This window comes from Orycteropus afer, unplaced genomic scaffold (genome assembly GCF_000298275.1).
Source record: "Orycteropus afer afer isolate SDZICR_OR568_19922 unplaced genomic scaffold, OryAfe1.0 scaffold00051, whole genome shotgun sequence".
NCBI lineage: Eukaryota > Metazoa > Chordata > Mammalia > Tubulidentata > Orycteropodidae > Orycteropus > Orycteropus afer.
In genome coordinates this window covers 132,729-149,175 of record NW_006921638.1, presented here as the reverse complement: position 1 = coordinate 149,175, position 16,447 = coordinate 132,729, and the positions used below count along the sequence as shown (strand labels likewise).

At 35.9% G+C, this 16,447-nt stretch overlaps 1 protein-coding gene across 1 annotated transcript in view; it reads left to right on the top strand.

Moving 5' to 3' along the window:
- The window catches only part of STRN3 (striatin 3), a 135,855-nt gene extending 122,008 nt beyond the window's left edge, over positions 1 to 13,847 (top strand). Inside the window, exons 15-18 of the mRNA XM_007938524.1 lie at positions 2,264 to 2,404; positions 5,257 to 5,364; positions 13,503 to 13,589; positions 13,678 to 13,847. Of these exons, the coding sequence (XP_007936715.1) occupies positions 2,264 to 2,404; positions 5,257 to 5,364; positions 13,503 to 13,589; positions 13,678 to 13,847 (506 nt within the window). The remainder of the gene's footprint in view (positions 1 to 2,263; positions 2,405 to 5,256; positions 5,365 to 13,502; positions 13,590 to 13,677) is intronic.
- The last annotated feature ends 2,600 nt before the right edge of the window (positions 13,848 to 16,447 follow it).

The following is a 16,447-nucleotide window of genomic DNA, read 5'->3' as shown; positions in this document are numbered from 1 at the left end:
ATCTTTTGGCTATTGTAAATAGTGCTGCGATGAACATGGGTGTGCATGTATCTGTTCTTGTCATGGCTCTCACTTCTTTAGGGTATATACCTAGTAATGGGATGGCTGGGTCAAATGGTATTTCTGATTCCAACTTCAAAGTTTCAAGCATACTTGTAAACCTTTTTCGCACCATGGCCCTAAGCACACTGGGAAATCCATCCATAATCATTGAAGTAACACCCTTAACTGGAATTAATTGTATTTACATGGATGATTCCAAATCTTTTCCTGTCCAAAAAGGTTTTACCTGTCTAAATTGTGAGACGTTCGTATGTGTATATATATATGTGTGTATGTGTATGTGTGTGTGTATATATTCACACACACATTTTTTGTCTTGTAATTTTTTAAATTATTTTTTAATCAGACCTTTTATTTTTATTAAGGAAAAAATACATTGTTTAATAGTAAAATATTGAAACTTTTTTTTAAGTGAATTATTTATTTATCCTTAATTGTTATTATGATTTGGGTGAAAGTTTACAGAGCAAATTCATTTTCCGTATAGCAGTGCATACATATTTTGTCTCAGGACCAAAAAAAAAAACACTCCCATCAAGTTAGTTCCAACTCACGGTGACCCCTCCTTGGGTTTCTGAGGCAGTATCTCTATGCAAGTAGATTGCCCAGTCTTCCTTCCCAGGAGTGGCTGGTGGATTTGTACTGCCAGTCTTCTGGTTAGCAGTCAAATGCCTTAGGCACTACATCACCAGAACGCCTTTGTCTCAGAACATTGACAGGGATTGCAATTCCCTACAGTGTAACAGCTCTCCTCTCACTTCCTCCCAGTTAGTTACTTCTTCCCTGTGTCCTTCCCTCCCATGCACTCCTGCCCCCCAAACTGTCTCCCTGTACATATACAGCCCTTCTCTTCTCCCATGATTGATCTCTCAAAGGAGTGTATCTACCTAACATATATGTTCAGCTCGTATGCCTGTCTTTTGTTTGGCTGAAAGCCACAGCAATTGGTTCATCTCCAGACCTGAAGGGCATCTAGGGGCCATAGTCTTAAGGGTTCCACAAGACTCTTTCAGACCAGCAAAACTGGTCCCACCCTTTTTTTTTTTTTTTAATGATTTTGCGTTGTGTTCCACATTGTTCTCCCACTCTGTCTAGGATCTCCTATATAGATCCCCTTCCACGTGGTTGACAGGTAGCCAGGCATCTAGTTCTCCTGGTCTTACAGTCATATAGGCTGAGGATCGCATCGTGTACCAGTCCCTTGGATTAATTGTTTCCGTGTGTTTTGGTTTTTCTTCATTCTTCTTTGCTCTGGATGAGGAGAGACCCATAATGGCATCTGGATGGCCACTTGTGAGCTTTTAAGATTGCAGTTGCTACTCACCAAAGTGGGATGTAGAACAGTGTTTTTGTATATTATATTTTGCCAGATGAGCTTGATGTCCCCTGCGAACCTTGGTCCCAAGCCCACAAGTCCAGCTATTCACTCCTTCTGGGTAGCTGGCTATGGCCAAGAAGCCACCATAACCTTTCCCCTTGTCAATAGTAATTTATTTTTTTAAGGGCAAATATTTGCAAGTTTTCCCTTTTAAAAAAAAAATTTGATCTGGGTGAAAATTTACAGAGCAGATTGGTTTTCCAACAATCCATATAAATTCTGTTTTGTGACATTTACTGCAATCTCCACACTATAACAGCGTTCTTCCCACTTCCTCCCTATGGCTACCCCTTCCCTTAACCCATCCTTCCCATCCCTTCTAGCCTTCCTAGCTCTATCCCTGGGCAAATGCTGTCCTCTTGATCTCATATGTTTGATTGTTCTAATGAGTGAATACCCTCCTGACATGACTGTTTAGCTTATAGGCCTGTCTATTATTTGGCTAATAGTGATTAAACATTTTAAGTGAGTTGTATATACTTAATTTTGTTGGGTCTCTATAATTGACAAGCTGACAAAATTACTTTCTCAGGAGTTGTTTTCTCCCTTTGAAGAAAATGCACAGAACAAGTACCTTTTGAATATGTCTGCTCTTACTTTAAGAGCCTCTAGTTATATTTTTTTTATAATGTTAAATTGAATGTTATAGAAACATACTGCGTTATTGAGGAAATGTTACCTATTATATCACCATCCAAACACAATTACTTTCTTTTTCATTATTAACAGCATCTCGAAAATAATTGAATTCCTATTTCTCCTTAGAAAAGTGGAGATTTCTGAATTACTGTGTTTACTCTCTGTCTCTTGGGCTCCTTTCAGAGTATGGAATACCTACATCAGTTGACTTTATAGGCTGTGATCCAGCTCATATGGTGACCTCTTTCAACACTGGCAATACATTAATTTATGATTTAGAAACATCGCAGTCATTGGTGGTGCTTTCATCACAGGTAGATTCTGGTAAGTTTTCATTGGTTTCTTTGATTATTATACAAAAGACGATGATTATCCTTTCATCAAATTTTTGTGTTTTTACTATTTGAATTTAGTATGGCAGAATAATTAGTTTCAATATGTTATAGTTGTATCTGTTCACCTTATTCATGCTGTTTCCTCCATTCATCTTAAAAGCTTGGGTGTGTATATGGAACAGAAGTATGAGTGGAGCAATGTGAACGTAAATGTAAGGGAGTAATTTTAAACTTGTGGAAATATGTAATGAAAGTAGAGAGAATGTATAATGTATAATGACCCTGATGCTCTCTCATCATTTACTTTCACTAATTCTCTAGAAATGCCCATTGTTGTAGGGTGGGATGTGTGGTCTCTATTTTGTAGGTGATTTAAATAAGAATCTAAATAGGGTATGTGCATTGCAAATTGGTTGATCTCTCAGATCTCTGTTCATCTCTAGGTACCCTCTCCATCTCTTACTTTCCTTGTAATTTTTTAATATTATTAAAGAAATTGGGTTGTTTGTCCTATAGGATTTCCCACAGCCTGGATTTTGCTGGTTAATGTTTCATGTGCTTCTCTGTCCTTTTTATTTCCTCTAAATTGTTAATATGTCTAGAGGCTTATTCAGATTCCGGTTAAATTTTTTTCTTCTTTTTTAATTTTCAAAGTATTTTGGCAAGAGTACTTCATAGGTGATTTGTGAACTTTTATTGGAAGGTAAATAATGTCTGCTGTTTATCTTTTTGTGGTATTATCAGCCTTAATGATTGTTGCCTGGGTCCACTATCTGTTAGAAAATGATGATTTTCTTATTTTGTCACTTTTTTTTTTATTGTGATTTGGCTGCAGATTTACAAAGCAGGTGTGTTTTATTCTCACCAGTTTGTGCACATTTGATTTCATGGCCCCAATTAAAATCCCCAACCATAAAAAGTCTCCCTGTGACTACCCCTTCCCTGTGTGTTCCTATCTGTCCAGCTTTCCCTCTATGTGAATGCTGCCCTTCTGATGTCTCATGACTGATTGATCTAAGGGGTGCATATCCGTAGGGTAAGTGGGTACATCTCCCTGGAGGTGTTCTGCTTTTAGGTCTTTCTACTGTTGGGCTGAGAGCAGTCCATGGAGGTGAGTCCATTCCCAGGCCCGAAGGATAACCTGGGTCTGTCATTCTTTCTTCATTTATTGGCTGGACTATTTCTGTAAAAAGGAATATCCTCTCATCAATAATTTAGTTACCTTGGAGTTAATAATTATGTATGAAACACAATGTAAATAATCCATTGTTTCCCTTTATTTATCAGTTTTCATACAATGAGGTGGTTCCCTGGCATCCTCCAAGGGTGGCCATTGAGTATTTTGGCTGTTGTTTAATATTACTATAATCTTAAAGGTATAAATGTGTTTGATGTGTTCCAGTCCATTGCAGATACTATCTTTATTGCTACTCAGATTATCTCATCTTTGGCCAGTGGGAGGCTTTGTAAGTTGGCTCCTGAGTCCTTTTGACATACATGACCCTGGTAGTCATTGATAGCTTCCTTGCTTTCTGATACATCAAGGTATTCTAGCCTCATCTTTCTCATTGTATGCCCCAGACCCCAAACCAGCCATTTCTTTAAGGAGCTGTGGTTTCTTTTAGTGGGTAATGGCATTTAGAGACTGTAATTTGGGTGCTATGTCTTTATGACTCCTGTGTCAGTCATTATTTTATGCTTTTTCAGTAGAGCTAGGAAATGTAATATTTTTTAAAAGAAGACACTTGATAAATTCACACTGAAACTTCTAATTCCAATTCAGATTTATCTCACTGATTTTACATCCTTTCTTCATTTTTAACTGCTGGAACTCTAGGTTCTCAATGGACTTATCACGGTTTCTCATTTGATTTATACAACCTTCTCAGGATAATAATACCAACCTCACCATCAATAGTTTGATTACTAATATCAGTTTGTTCTTAAGGTATATTTCACTAGGAATGTATAATCAAATTACTGTGCTTTCAGGTCACTTGGAGTAGTTTATTTCTTTGTAGAGACCTCCAACTGGATATGCATTTGTGTTCACTTGTTTAATTTTATTTTTGATTTTTAGGGAGTCCATTAAAAAAATTCAATGTTTTGTGATTCTATAAAATTTTTAATAGTTCTATGGTTAAATCTCAAACCAAACTATACTCAAAAGAAAAATCTTTCCCAGTGTTTCCTCAGCCTATTTCCTCTTTCACCCAATACAGGTAGCCATATGTGGGTATGTGTGTGTGTATTTAATTTTGTGTATTTAAATTTCGTATATAAGAGTTCTGTATACATGTAGAATGATTGATTTAGTTTAATAATGTTTTTTTCCCATTTGTTTTGGTTCCTCTCTATTCTCTTTCATCTGTAATCAGAAGTTAAGAATGTGCTAGTAAAGAAAAATTCTCATTCTTAAAGAACATTAATAGTGGTTCTTTGGTTCTTTTGTCACTATGGGTAGGATGAGAGTCGTTTCTTGCATACATCTAATTATCACTTACGTATTTTTTTCTATATCAAATGCTTATAATTATTTTATAATAATTATAATAGACCTTTTTAAAATTCCAAACCACCTATTTTGAAATTCTGCATTAAAGCACTTAAATTTTTTTTTCTAAACTTGAGCCTAGTAACATCCATATTATAGGACATAATAACTTTACTTTTCAAAAAATTAAGTCTCTAAAACCATAGTTCAGTTTCTCACATTTTTTTTTTTTTTAAGGCAAAGGCTATAGTGTTTAATGATTGTTATTTTTTGGTAAGACTAATTGAAAATTGAATTGAAAAGACAATTGAAAGTTGTGAATTTTAATGTACTGTCTTTTTATTTAGGTTTGCAATCCAGTAATCACATTAACAGAGTAGTAAGTCATCCCACACTTCCTGTTACAATAACAGCTCATGAAGATAGACATATCAAATTTTTTGACAATAAAACGGGTAAGCAAGTTGTCTTATTCTCTTTTTATTCATATTAATACTACTGAAAATTTGAGAAAAGCAGAAAGTGCTATTCTTTTATTAATTTTATTGAGCTTTTGGCTTCAAGATTGCCAAATTAGATCATTTGAATTCAGATTTCTCCTTTACATAATGTAGCATGCTTATAATGGATGTTGTTTTATCTTGAAACTTAGTAATGCTACCTTGCCTATTAGCATTTTTTCATGTTTGTTAAATATAAACCCTTTCATTTGAAAATTTATCTTCATTGTATTTTGACTTAATGTGGCAAAAGTATTCTTTTTTCTGTTTGACATTTCATAAATGTTCTTAAATGATTTCTCAGTGGATCAGATAATAATATGGTGGACAATGTTGTCATCTTCCCTGTATTTCTTCTTAAAAGGAAGCTTACCAATTTTATAGAAGTCAAATCAAAACTCTGATTTAGTCATAGGGGTTTTTTGTTTGGTTGGTTTTGGTAAGGACCTCTTTTTCATCTATATTTTGATTATTATACAAATAATATATACCCAGACTACTACATAAAATATTTCATATATTTTTTTAGTAAAGGTCTGACAGCTAGAGAGGCCTCTTTGAGTAGAAGCTAAAACAATCAGGATATTGAAGGACTTCAAAATAAGGGACTTAAATGTTAATTGCAGCATTATTTCAGGTCAACAAATTTTCAAGTAAGATAGTGAATTAAAATTACAGCTTTATCTTTGAAGGTTATTTAGGACATGGCAATACTATTTCATCTCTAGAATCTTAAACAAAATCCCTTCATTCAAATAAAACTTTAATGGGCATTCCTTTTAACTTCAAAAGAACAATTTGGGAACAGAATGACCATTTATAGGTTTCCATATTGCACAGGAAATAAGATTTGTATTTATATTGAATGTTCTTAATTGAACACCTTACCAAATCAATTCTTGAGCCATTTTTTGTGAAGCTTAAAGATCTCAGCTGCAAGGGCAGAGAAGTCACAGTGTGTCATGTTCCTAAAAAGAGTTCTTTTTATTAATAAATAAAGATTTGTATTCATAGGGGAAAGTTCAGGAATTTTAGTAGTGGGTTAAAAGTGCAAAAATAAATCTCTAGAACTACTTTATTGGCAGAAATAAAATGATCAATAAAATTTTACCAAATGATACACATAAGCAGCAGACAGTCTTTCATATTGTTTCTATCGTCTACCAATTTATGTTTTCTATTAACTAGTACCTTATTTGAAGGAAAGGGGCCTCAGTGGCACATGTGGCCTGTGATTGGCTAAAGTTTGGCAGTTTGAACCTACCAGTGGCTCTGCAGAGGAAACGGCTAGTAAGCTGCTTCAGTAGAGATTTACAGCCAAGAAGACCCTAGGGAATAGTTCTACCCTGTAACAGATGGGGCTGCCACGAGTCAGAATCAACTGTGTGAAAATGGGATTTTTTGTGTGTTCATATAGGTAACTTAATGTGAAGATTATTAAGCAGTAGGCTTCAAACAGTGGAAAAATCCTAATTCTTTCTGATTCAACCAACTGACTTTTCTCTCTCTCTTAAACACACACATCCCTACCTCTCCCTACACTATACCATTGAGTTAATTGTGTTCAAGTGTGTTGATTTCAAAGCTATCCTTCTTTGAATATTGATAATTCATTTAAATATAGTAAACTATAATGCTTCCCCCCATACATAACTGATGTTGCCAGTTAGCTACATTGTTAATAGAGAATTATGCTATAAAATGAGTAGTAAATTTATTGAACTTTTTATTATTGAACATAATAGAAATTAATACCATGGATGGGTTTGATAAATAGATAAGTAAATCATTTTTAAAAAAATGTATTCTGAATTTTATGTTCTGCTCTTACCATTGAATACTATCATATATAAGAGATGGTTCCTGTTTTATGATAGCTTATTGGTTGTTTGGGGGAAATAAGGTACACTCTCACACACACACAAAGGTCAGGGGGCAAGATGAGCCATCCAAGATAGAAGACTATAGAATGGAAGTTTGAGCTTTGCCTTGAAGGAATAGTAAGAATTCTTTTGTTTCGTTTTTTGGTAGAAGGAAATTCTAAATAAGGGAATATTTTGAATAGAGGCATAATGGTAGGAGTTTGTGCTGGAACAGAAATTTCTTGTCAGCAAAGCCAAAGGAGAGAAATTTTGAGAAGAAGAAAAGTAGAATCTATTGAGGAGGACTTTTCTGAGCCAGGCTAAGAGTAATGGATTTTTTTTTTAACTATGCACTTTGGGGAACCACTGAACATATTTGGGTAGGGATTTGCAATAGTGATTTAGAAAGAGGAATCAAGTTGTGCAATATAGGAGACCTTTGACTTTAAAAGATTTAAAAAATTTAGTTTCTGCTATGTATTCTCCAGAGATCCTCAGGGTCCATAACTTCTAAAGTTTTAGTAGAGACATAAGTATGAGTTGTATCTACAGTGCCTGAAATACTTAACCTAGTGAGTACCTATGAGAGAAGGTGTAGGTCAAGTGAGGGATGTGGAGGAGTTGGAGTAAGAAGGTCCTGAATTGATTTTTGACTCTTTCATTTAGCAAGATTTATTGAGATTTCATTTAGCAAGATTTATATTCTTGGTATAGTTCTAGATCTTAGTGAACAATGTTCTGCCCTTGATGGAACTGATAGAAAAGAGGTGTGTTATTTACTTATGTGAGATAATATTCTATTTGATTTCTATATATTAACTCATTTACTCATCTAATAACTGTAACATGGATGCAGTACTATTACTACGACCATGTTACAGTTGAAATAAAGGCTCAAATAAATTAAATAATTTATGCAAAGTCACACAATAAAATAGATAAAAATCACAGGGTTGGAATTCAGACCCATGTAGTTTGCTCCCAGAGTCCACTTTTTTTTTTTTTTCCCCATCATTCCTTATTGCCTCTTCATTTCATAGAGGCCCACAATACAGATTACCCACTGAAAGGGCTTAGGGCTTCAGGGAGGAGAGAAGGGGTGACTGGCATGTATCCTATATTCCCTCAATTATAGGAGGAAAGAATGAGTCTTGGTAGGGGAAGAGGTTGTTAGCAAAAAAGGCTTGGGCTAAAGTGAAATCGGTTAAATGTGAAAAGCTATATATAGGTGTAAGTTGGTAAAGGAGTGAGCACAAGCTTTGTGATTCCTGAGGTCACCATTGGAAGGCCAGCATCCAACTTGGTCCAGCGTTATATCATTCTCTATACATGGTCCATTGTGAAGGGATTATTTACATTTGGAATGACTTACAGATTTTGTGGAGAAGAAGGATAGACCCTAAGTTGACTTAACATACGAGAGTGGGTGTTAGTTTATTGCACGGGCTGGAATTTAAAAAGCTTGGAAAATTACAGCACCCTTAAAGAAATGGGTAGATATGCTATTGGATGAAAGATGTCTTTGGATTTTGATTGATTGATTGCCCTGTCCTAAATATCCTTGTTGTACCTGGGTGATTCGAACAGTTAACAAGCTTAGCTATTAACTGAAAGGTTGGAGGTTCAAATCCATCAGAAGATCAGCCATTTACTTCTAAAAGATCAGCCATTGAAAATCCTATGGAGCACAGTTCTCTTCTAACACACTCAGGATCACCATTAGTTGGAATCAACTTGGAGACAACTGATGTTTTTAAAATATCTTGGTTAAATTTAGACAATACAGAATCATTCTCAGGAGTCAAATCTGTGAATTGTGTATTACCATTACAGATTTGATGTTTTAAGAGAAGCTAATAATTTAACTGGTACTTAAACTTTTGAGGTTGTTTTCCTGGAGAGTAACTATTGTTTCATCCTTTGAGTTTTTTTATACCCACTGCCATCAAATTGAGTTCTTTTATAGGAGGAAATATTGAGAAGAATGGATTCTAGAACTGATAGGTGAATTATGTTGATTTAAGCAATTGAAGGTAGTATATTGAATGATTTTTCTATTCCCTGGGACTAGGAGAGTCTCTAAAATTATTCTGTTAACCAATTTTGGTATTAAGGAGAATTAGACAACTGGTTTGAATTGGCCAGAGACTTAATTTTGTCCTTGTGATAGTTAAGGTTATTTGTCACCTTGGCTGGGCCTGGTTTTGAGTGGCTGGGAAGCTGGATGTAGTTATTCCCCATGATGAGACTAGTAATCAACTCCATGGTGGAACTACTGTGAGCAGCTCAAGTGCTACCTTAGGGATGTGGTCTGCTTCCAGCATATAAGACGACGCTTTGAGAAAGGTCTTGAGGTTCCTAGCACATTTGGATCCTGCATATGGCTGAGTCATCAGTGAGTGGCCTGCCTGTTTTTGATAATCTTGGGACTGTGCCATTTTGTGTGTCGACCTTGGGTTTGTCAGCCTCAGTAGTCAGCAGCTGCCTGAGTTAAGAGATGCCTCCAGCTCCAGTGGGCCAGGAGCAAGAGGCAGAGGTGAAGCCCAAGGTCAAGGGCCTTCACCCAGCCCCTAGAGCTTACTTTGAACTTGAACTTCTAACCTCCTGACTGTAAGAGAATAAACCCATTTGTTAAAGCCATCCACTTGTGAAAAATTTCTATTAGAGCAGCACAAGTTGGGGAACTATTAAGTGCTTAGTATTGCAATAAAATGTCATGACCTTTTATGGGGTGGTTTTTTGTTGTTTTTTTTTTTTTTTTTTTTTGGAGTAACTTCAACATTTTATCATGTTGTGGTTTTGTATTCATGTCCACAGCTGCAGTCCCATGTGAAGTAGCAGTGTAGAATGTCATCAGGAGAACACAAACATGGCACAAGATTATAATTAGAATTTTAAAAAGTATTAGTATTTGCTGTTACACGCCCTAATTTGATGAATCAATTTATGATGTGGCTTTCCATTTATCAAAAGCTTTGCCAACTGCATGGGTAGATGTTCTTACCCCAAAGTGTGTGTGTAACACAACTTTGTAATCACAGCTTGTTTTTTAATTACAACTTACTATTGGATCCTGTTTGTTGAAGCTAATTAAATACTTTAAATTTCTTTTTCCAGAGAGCTATTTTTGTTAGTTTGGGGAAAGTATAGAGCCATTTATTTCTCTGGTATATCTCTGCCCCTTTCTTATTTCTACCATAAGAATGATTGACATTTCAAAGGTCAGATCCATTTGATGATAATAGACCTTTTAGGTAAATATATTTTCTGGTGATGTTAAGCCTTTGATCCAATCAAATTGTTACTGTGTTTTCCATTTACCAGATTTGTCAAATTTTTGTTACACAAATGTCTTTTTTTGGAGTAACTGTCTGGAAAAGTTCTGCAATCTGAAACTTCTACTCAGAATACGGCTGTAGTGAACTTTACTAAATGAAAGAAGCCAAACACAAAACACCACATCTTGTGTGATTCCATTTTTATGAAACATGTAGTCTAGGCTGATCCATAGGAAAAAACAGATTAGTCGTTGCCAGGTGCTGCGGGGATAGAGGAATAGAGAGCAAATGCTTAGGAGGTATGGGATTTCATTTAGAGTGATAAAAGTCTTCTGGAACTTGTTGTTGTTGTTGTTAAGTGCCATCGAGTCATTTCCGACTCATAGCGACCCCATGCACAGCAGAACGAAACACTGCCCGATCCCGCGCCAGCCCCGCAATCCCTGCTATACTTGAGCCCATCATCGCAGCCACCATATCAATCCATCTCGTTGAAGGCCACCCCCTCTTTCGTCGACCCTCCACCCTACCAAGCATGACATCCTTCTCCAGAGAATGGTCCCTTCTTAAAACATGACCAAAATAGGTGAGACGAAGTCTGGCCATTCTTGCTTCCAAGGAGCATTCTGGCTGCACTTCCTCCAGGACAGATCTGTTAGTTCTTTTAGCAGTCCACGGTACTTTCAGCATTCTTCGCCAGCACCACAACTCAAAAGCATCAACTCTTCTTCGGTCTTCCTTATTCATTGTCCAGCTCTCACATGCATACCAGGCGATTGGAAATATCATGGCTTGTGTCAGGCGCACTTTAGTCCTCAAGGAGATATCCTTGCTCCTCAGCACTTGAAACAGTTCCTTCGCAGTTGACTTTCCCAATGCTACACGTCGTCTAATGTCCTGACTGCTGCTTCTGTTGGCATCGATTGTAGAACCAAGCAACGTGAATTCCTTGACAACCTCAATCTTCTCTCCATTGATTGTGATGCTGCTCATTGGTCCAGTTGTGAGGATTTTTGTTTTCTTTATGTTGAGATGTAATCCATACTGCAGACTGCATTCTTCAACCTTCATCAGTAGGTGCCTTAAGTCATCCTCACTTTCAGCAAGCTAAGTTGTATTGTCTGCATATCTCAGGCTGTTAATGATTCTTCCTCCAATCCTGATACCACATTTTTCTTCATGTAGTCCAGCTTCTCGGATTATTTGCTCAGCATATAGATTAAATAAGTGTTGAGAAAGAATACAACCCTGACGCACTCCCTTCTTGATTTTAAACCATGTAGTGTCCCCTTGTTCTGTTCAAACGACAGCCTCCTGGTCAAGGTACAGATTCCTCATGAGTACAATCAAGTGCTCAGGGATTCCCATTCTTCTCAATGTTATCCATAATTTGTCATGATCCACACAATCAAATGCCTTTGCATAGTCAATAAAACACAAGTAAACATCTTTCTGGTATTCTTTGCCTTGAGCCAAGATCCATCTGACAACAGCTATGATATCCCTTGTTCCACGTCCTCTTCTGAATCCGGCTTGAACCTCTGAAAGTTCTCTGTCAATACACTGCTGCAAACGTTTCTGAATTATCTTCAGTAAGATCTTACTTGCGTGTGATATTAATGATATTGTTCTATAATTTCCACATTCTGTGGGATCACCTTTCTTTGGAATGGGCACAAATATGGATCTCTTCCAGTCAGTTGGCCAGGTAGCTGTCTTCCAAATCTCCTGGCATAACTGAGTGAGTGCCTCCAATGGGGCATCTGTTTGTTGAAATATCTCAATCAGTATGCCATCAATTCCCAGAGCCTTGTTCTTCACCAATTCCTTCATTGCAGCTTTGACTTCTACCTTCATCACCATTGGTTCTAGATCATATGCCACTTCCTGAAATGGATGAAGATCGATCAGTTCTTTTTGGTACAGTGACTGTGTATTCCTGCCATCTTCTCTTGATGTTTCCTGCATCGTTCAATATTTTGCCCATAGAATCTCTCAATATTGCAACTCGAGGCTTCAATTTTTTCTTCAGTTCTTTCAGTTTGAGAAATGCTGAGCGTGTTCTTCCTTTTTGGTTTTCAGACTCCAGGTCTTTTCACATTTCATTATAGTAATTGGCTTTGTCTACTCGAGTTGCTCTTTGAAATTTTGTGTTCAGCCCTTTGACCTTTTCATTTCTTCCATTTGCTTTAGCTATTCTCCGCTCAAGGGCAAGGTTCAGAGTCTCTTCTGTCATCCACTTTGGTCTTCTCTTCTTTTCTTGTTTATTTAGTGATCTCTTGCTTTCTTCATGGATAATGTTCTTGATATCTTCCCATAATTCATCTGGCTTTCGGTCGTTGGTGTTCAGTGCATCAAATCTATTCTTTAGATGATCTCTAAATTCAGGAGGGATATATTCAAGATCATACTTTGGCTCTCTTGGACTTTTCATTGTCTTTAACTTCAAGTTGGATTTGCATATGAGCAGTTGATGGTCTGTTCCACAGTCAGCTCCTGGCCTGGTTTTGGCTGAAGATATTGAGCTTTTCCACTGTCTCTTGCCACAGATGTAGTCAATCTGATTCCTGTGTGTTTCATCTGGTGAAGTCCATGTGTACAGCCTCCGTTTGTGTTGTTGAAAAAAGATGTTTGCAGTGAACAAGTTGTTGGTCTTGCAGAATTCTACCTACGAGTTCCAGCATTATTTCTGTCACCAAGGCCAAATTTTCCAACTACCGGTGATAGTCTGGAACTAGATTGTCGTATAATGGTTCCACAACATTGTGAAAGTACTAAATGCCACTGAATTGTATACTCTAAAATGAGGAATTCTGTGTTACATATATTCTACCACAATGAAAGAAAAATTGCTATAGTGATAGTCTGTTTTATATTCATGATATATTATGGTTTCTGATCTCTCACGTTAAATATTTGTGAAAACAATCTTCTCTTGTATTTTTTTATTTAGGTAAAATGATCCATTCTATGGTCGCTCATTTGGATGCTGTTACAAGTCTAGCAGTCGATCCTAATGGAATCTATTTGATGTCTGGAAGTAAGTTTAAACTTCCTGTGTTGCCTACAAACTTTATAAAGGAGTTGTTATTCAATAACAAACTTTTTTTGTGGTGTTCTTTCTACAGGCCATGACTGTTCCATTAGATTGTGGAATTTAGACAGCAAGACATGTGTACAAGAAATAACAGCGCACAGGAAGAAATTGGATGAATCCATTTATGATGTTGCTTTCCACCCATCAAAAGCATATATTGCCAGTGCAGGGGCTGATGCCCTTGCCAAAGTATTTGTGTGATTCAGCAAACACTTGCATCATAACAAAAGATTTGCTTGGACAGAAAGAGGTTCTGCATCACTGCCATCAAAAAGGTTACTGATAAGACACTACATATGATCTGTCTGGGTGAAGGCTGTTGGGGCAGATATAAATTGGGTGGAAATCACATCTTAAATAATGTCAGGCTCATTAATTTGACTGTAATTACTGTATTTTATGGGACAAAAAAAAGAGAAAAGGATTCCAGTATTTGCAGCCTGTACTGGATATGAACTGAGCATATGTCTGTTTTTTAGATGTCTTTAAGCCAATGTGGAGTCTGGTCTTACAAAAAGACTTTTCTTTGGGACTCTGTGCGCTGCCTTAGGGTTAGGAATGTGGTGCTCTTGTTGGGGGAAGTGAGCTCCAAGAGTAGCTTTTTTTCATCTCTTAGTGATTTTCTGTTTATCGGTTGAATGCCACAGATTCCCTTTTAAATTTATTTTGCTTTAAAAAAAAAAAGAGAGAGAAAATTTAACTTAAAATATTTTAGCATTAGTTGCACAAAATGTTTGGATAAAATTCTAGTTTTTATAAGTCTTTTTATATATTTAGCCTGTCACAACAGTGCTCAAGATTGTATTGAAGTTTTTCTGCATTATAACAACCCTGAAACACAGATCTCACTGACCCGCTGCCGTGAAAACACACACTTTCCTTCTTTTGCCTAATACAGCTGAGCTAAGTCCTTCCATAAAGATGCTAAATCACCTTCATCATCACATAACTGTCTTCATAAACCAAGGACTATTAAGTGTATTAAAATGGAACAGTGGGGTTTAGGACTCCAAATGAACTCTTAAAAAAGAAAAAAAAATGCAAACTAATCTTGACATCCTATCACTATGTGATATTTTGTACATCTTACTGTATTTACAAGTTTATTTATCGAGGATTATCCATCTTGCTAATGGCCTATTATTATTTATTTCACTTTTTGTTGGTCTTTATATCCTTTTATTAATGTGCTAAAGGGCCTTGTATATCTATTTTGGAACTCTGAATAGTCTAAAATAGACTGAAAATTGAATATTTTATAGTTTAAGTTGTAAACCAAGGTGGTTCCCCCAAGATACACATCTTGATTTACCGTGATTCCAAACAAAACTATTTTGTTTCAAACTATTTGGAGTAAAAATTTATTTGCATTACAATGTGATACAAAAATAGTTGAATCAAGATACAGAATTCTGCTGTGTTTGAACTAGTTATCCCTGTTTTTATTTTTTCAGATGTGCTTAATTTTATGGTGTAACTAAAGATTTTGTTTGTGTAATGCATGATTAAGACAATAAAGTATTTTTTCTAGTCTTCCAAAAAAAACTTTTCTGATCAGTTTGCGAGTTTTGATGAGTTTTGTAAGGTTTTTGTTTTACAAACTATGAATCAGCAAATTTTTAAGATTGTACCACATAGCAAACGTACAGCTGTTGAAAAATAATGTATATAAAATGCATATAATAAATAATAAATTGTGTACCTGTATGTTACTGTTGGCTATATTATTTTATGTTGAATAATAAAGTGCAATACTTTTACTCTCCATTATTAAACTAGGAAATGGAGATGATTCCTTGGTCTTTCATTTTTATGGTGTTCTTTTAAACTTTGTACTGCTTATTGATATTTTAATAAGATGAGAACAATTAACACTAGCGTTGAGAATCCCATTCCAAATATTTCACCCTATTTGGGATTTTTATCTTCTATTGAAATAAATTAGGCAATTCAGAATAACCAGAAAAAATAAAAAAGCACAAAGATGCATTTTTAAATCATTTGCTTAGATGTCCCATTACCTTAAATCTGAATTCAATTAACAGTGTTGTCTTTTCTATTAAGCTACTCCTATTTCCACACACGGGAGCTCTGGTAGCATAGTGGCTAAGGCACTTGACTGCTCACTAGATGGCTGGCGGTTCAAACCCATCAGCCACTCCTCGGAAGGAAGGTTGGGCAATCCTACTTCTGTAGTGATACTGCTTTGGAAACCCAAGGAGGGGTCGGTATGAGTTGGGGCCAACTCGATGGCATATAACAACAACATTTCCACACATACACAAGTTTAGTAAAGAATCAACTACATTTTTCATTATTATCCTTAAAAATAACATTAAGTATTAGTATCTTGAAACTTCCTTCAACAAGGTAATATCCTTTTATTTTTGAAGGGAAGAGCAAATGGAATTAGAGACAACATTAGGAAACATACATGGCAAAATTCTATTTGAAAGCATGCTGCAGATAATTTCCATTGTGGATAAATTGAAAAGCTTCATCATATACCATAAAAACCCAAGTAGCAGTTTCACTTATTGCTGATAAAACTTTTCACAAATTAAAAAGGATCAGTTTTTTCTTGGTTTTCTGAAGATTTCAACTGGTGAACAAATTAAGGGGGTGCTGTTTTTTTCCTTAGTACTTTAAGAATACACTTTTCCAAAGCTAGTATTGTTTCTGGCCACTAATCCAAACCAATGCATTATTATTTAAAATGTGGTTATCATAATTGCACATGCAGAAACATTTATCTCCTTTGGAATGTAGTAAAACTGAAATGGATGAAAATTAGTATTTGT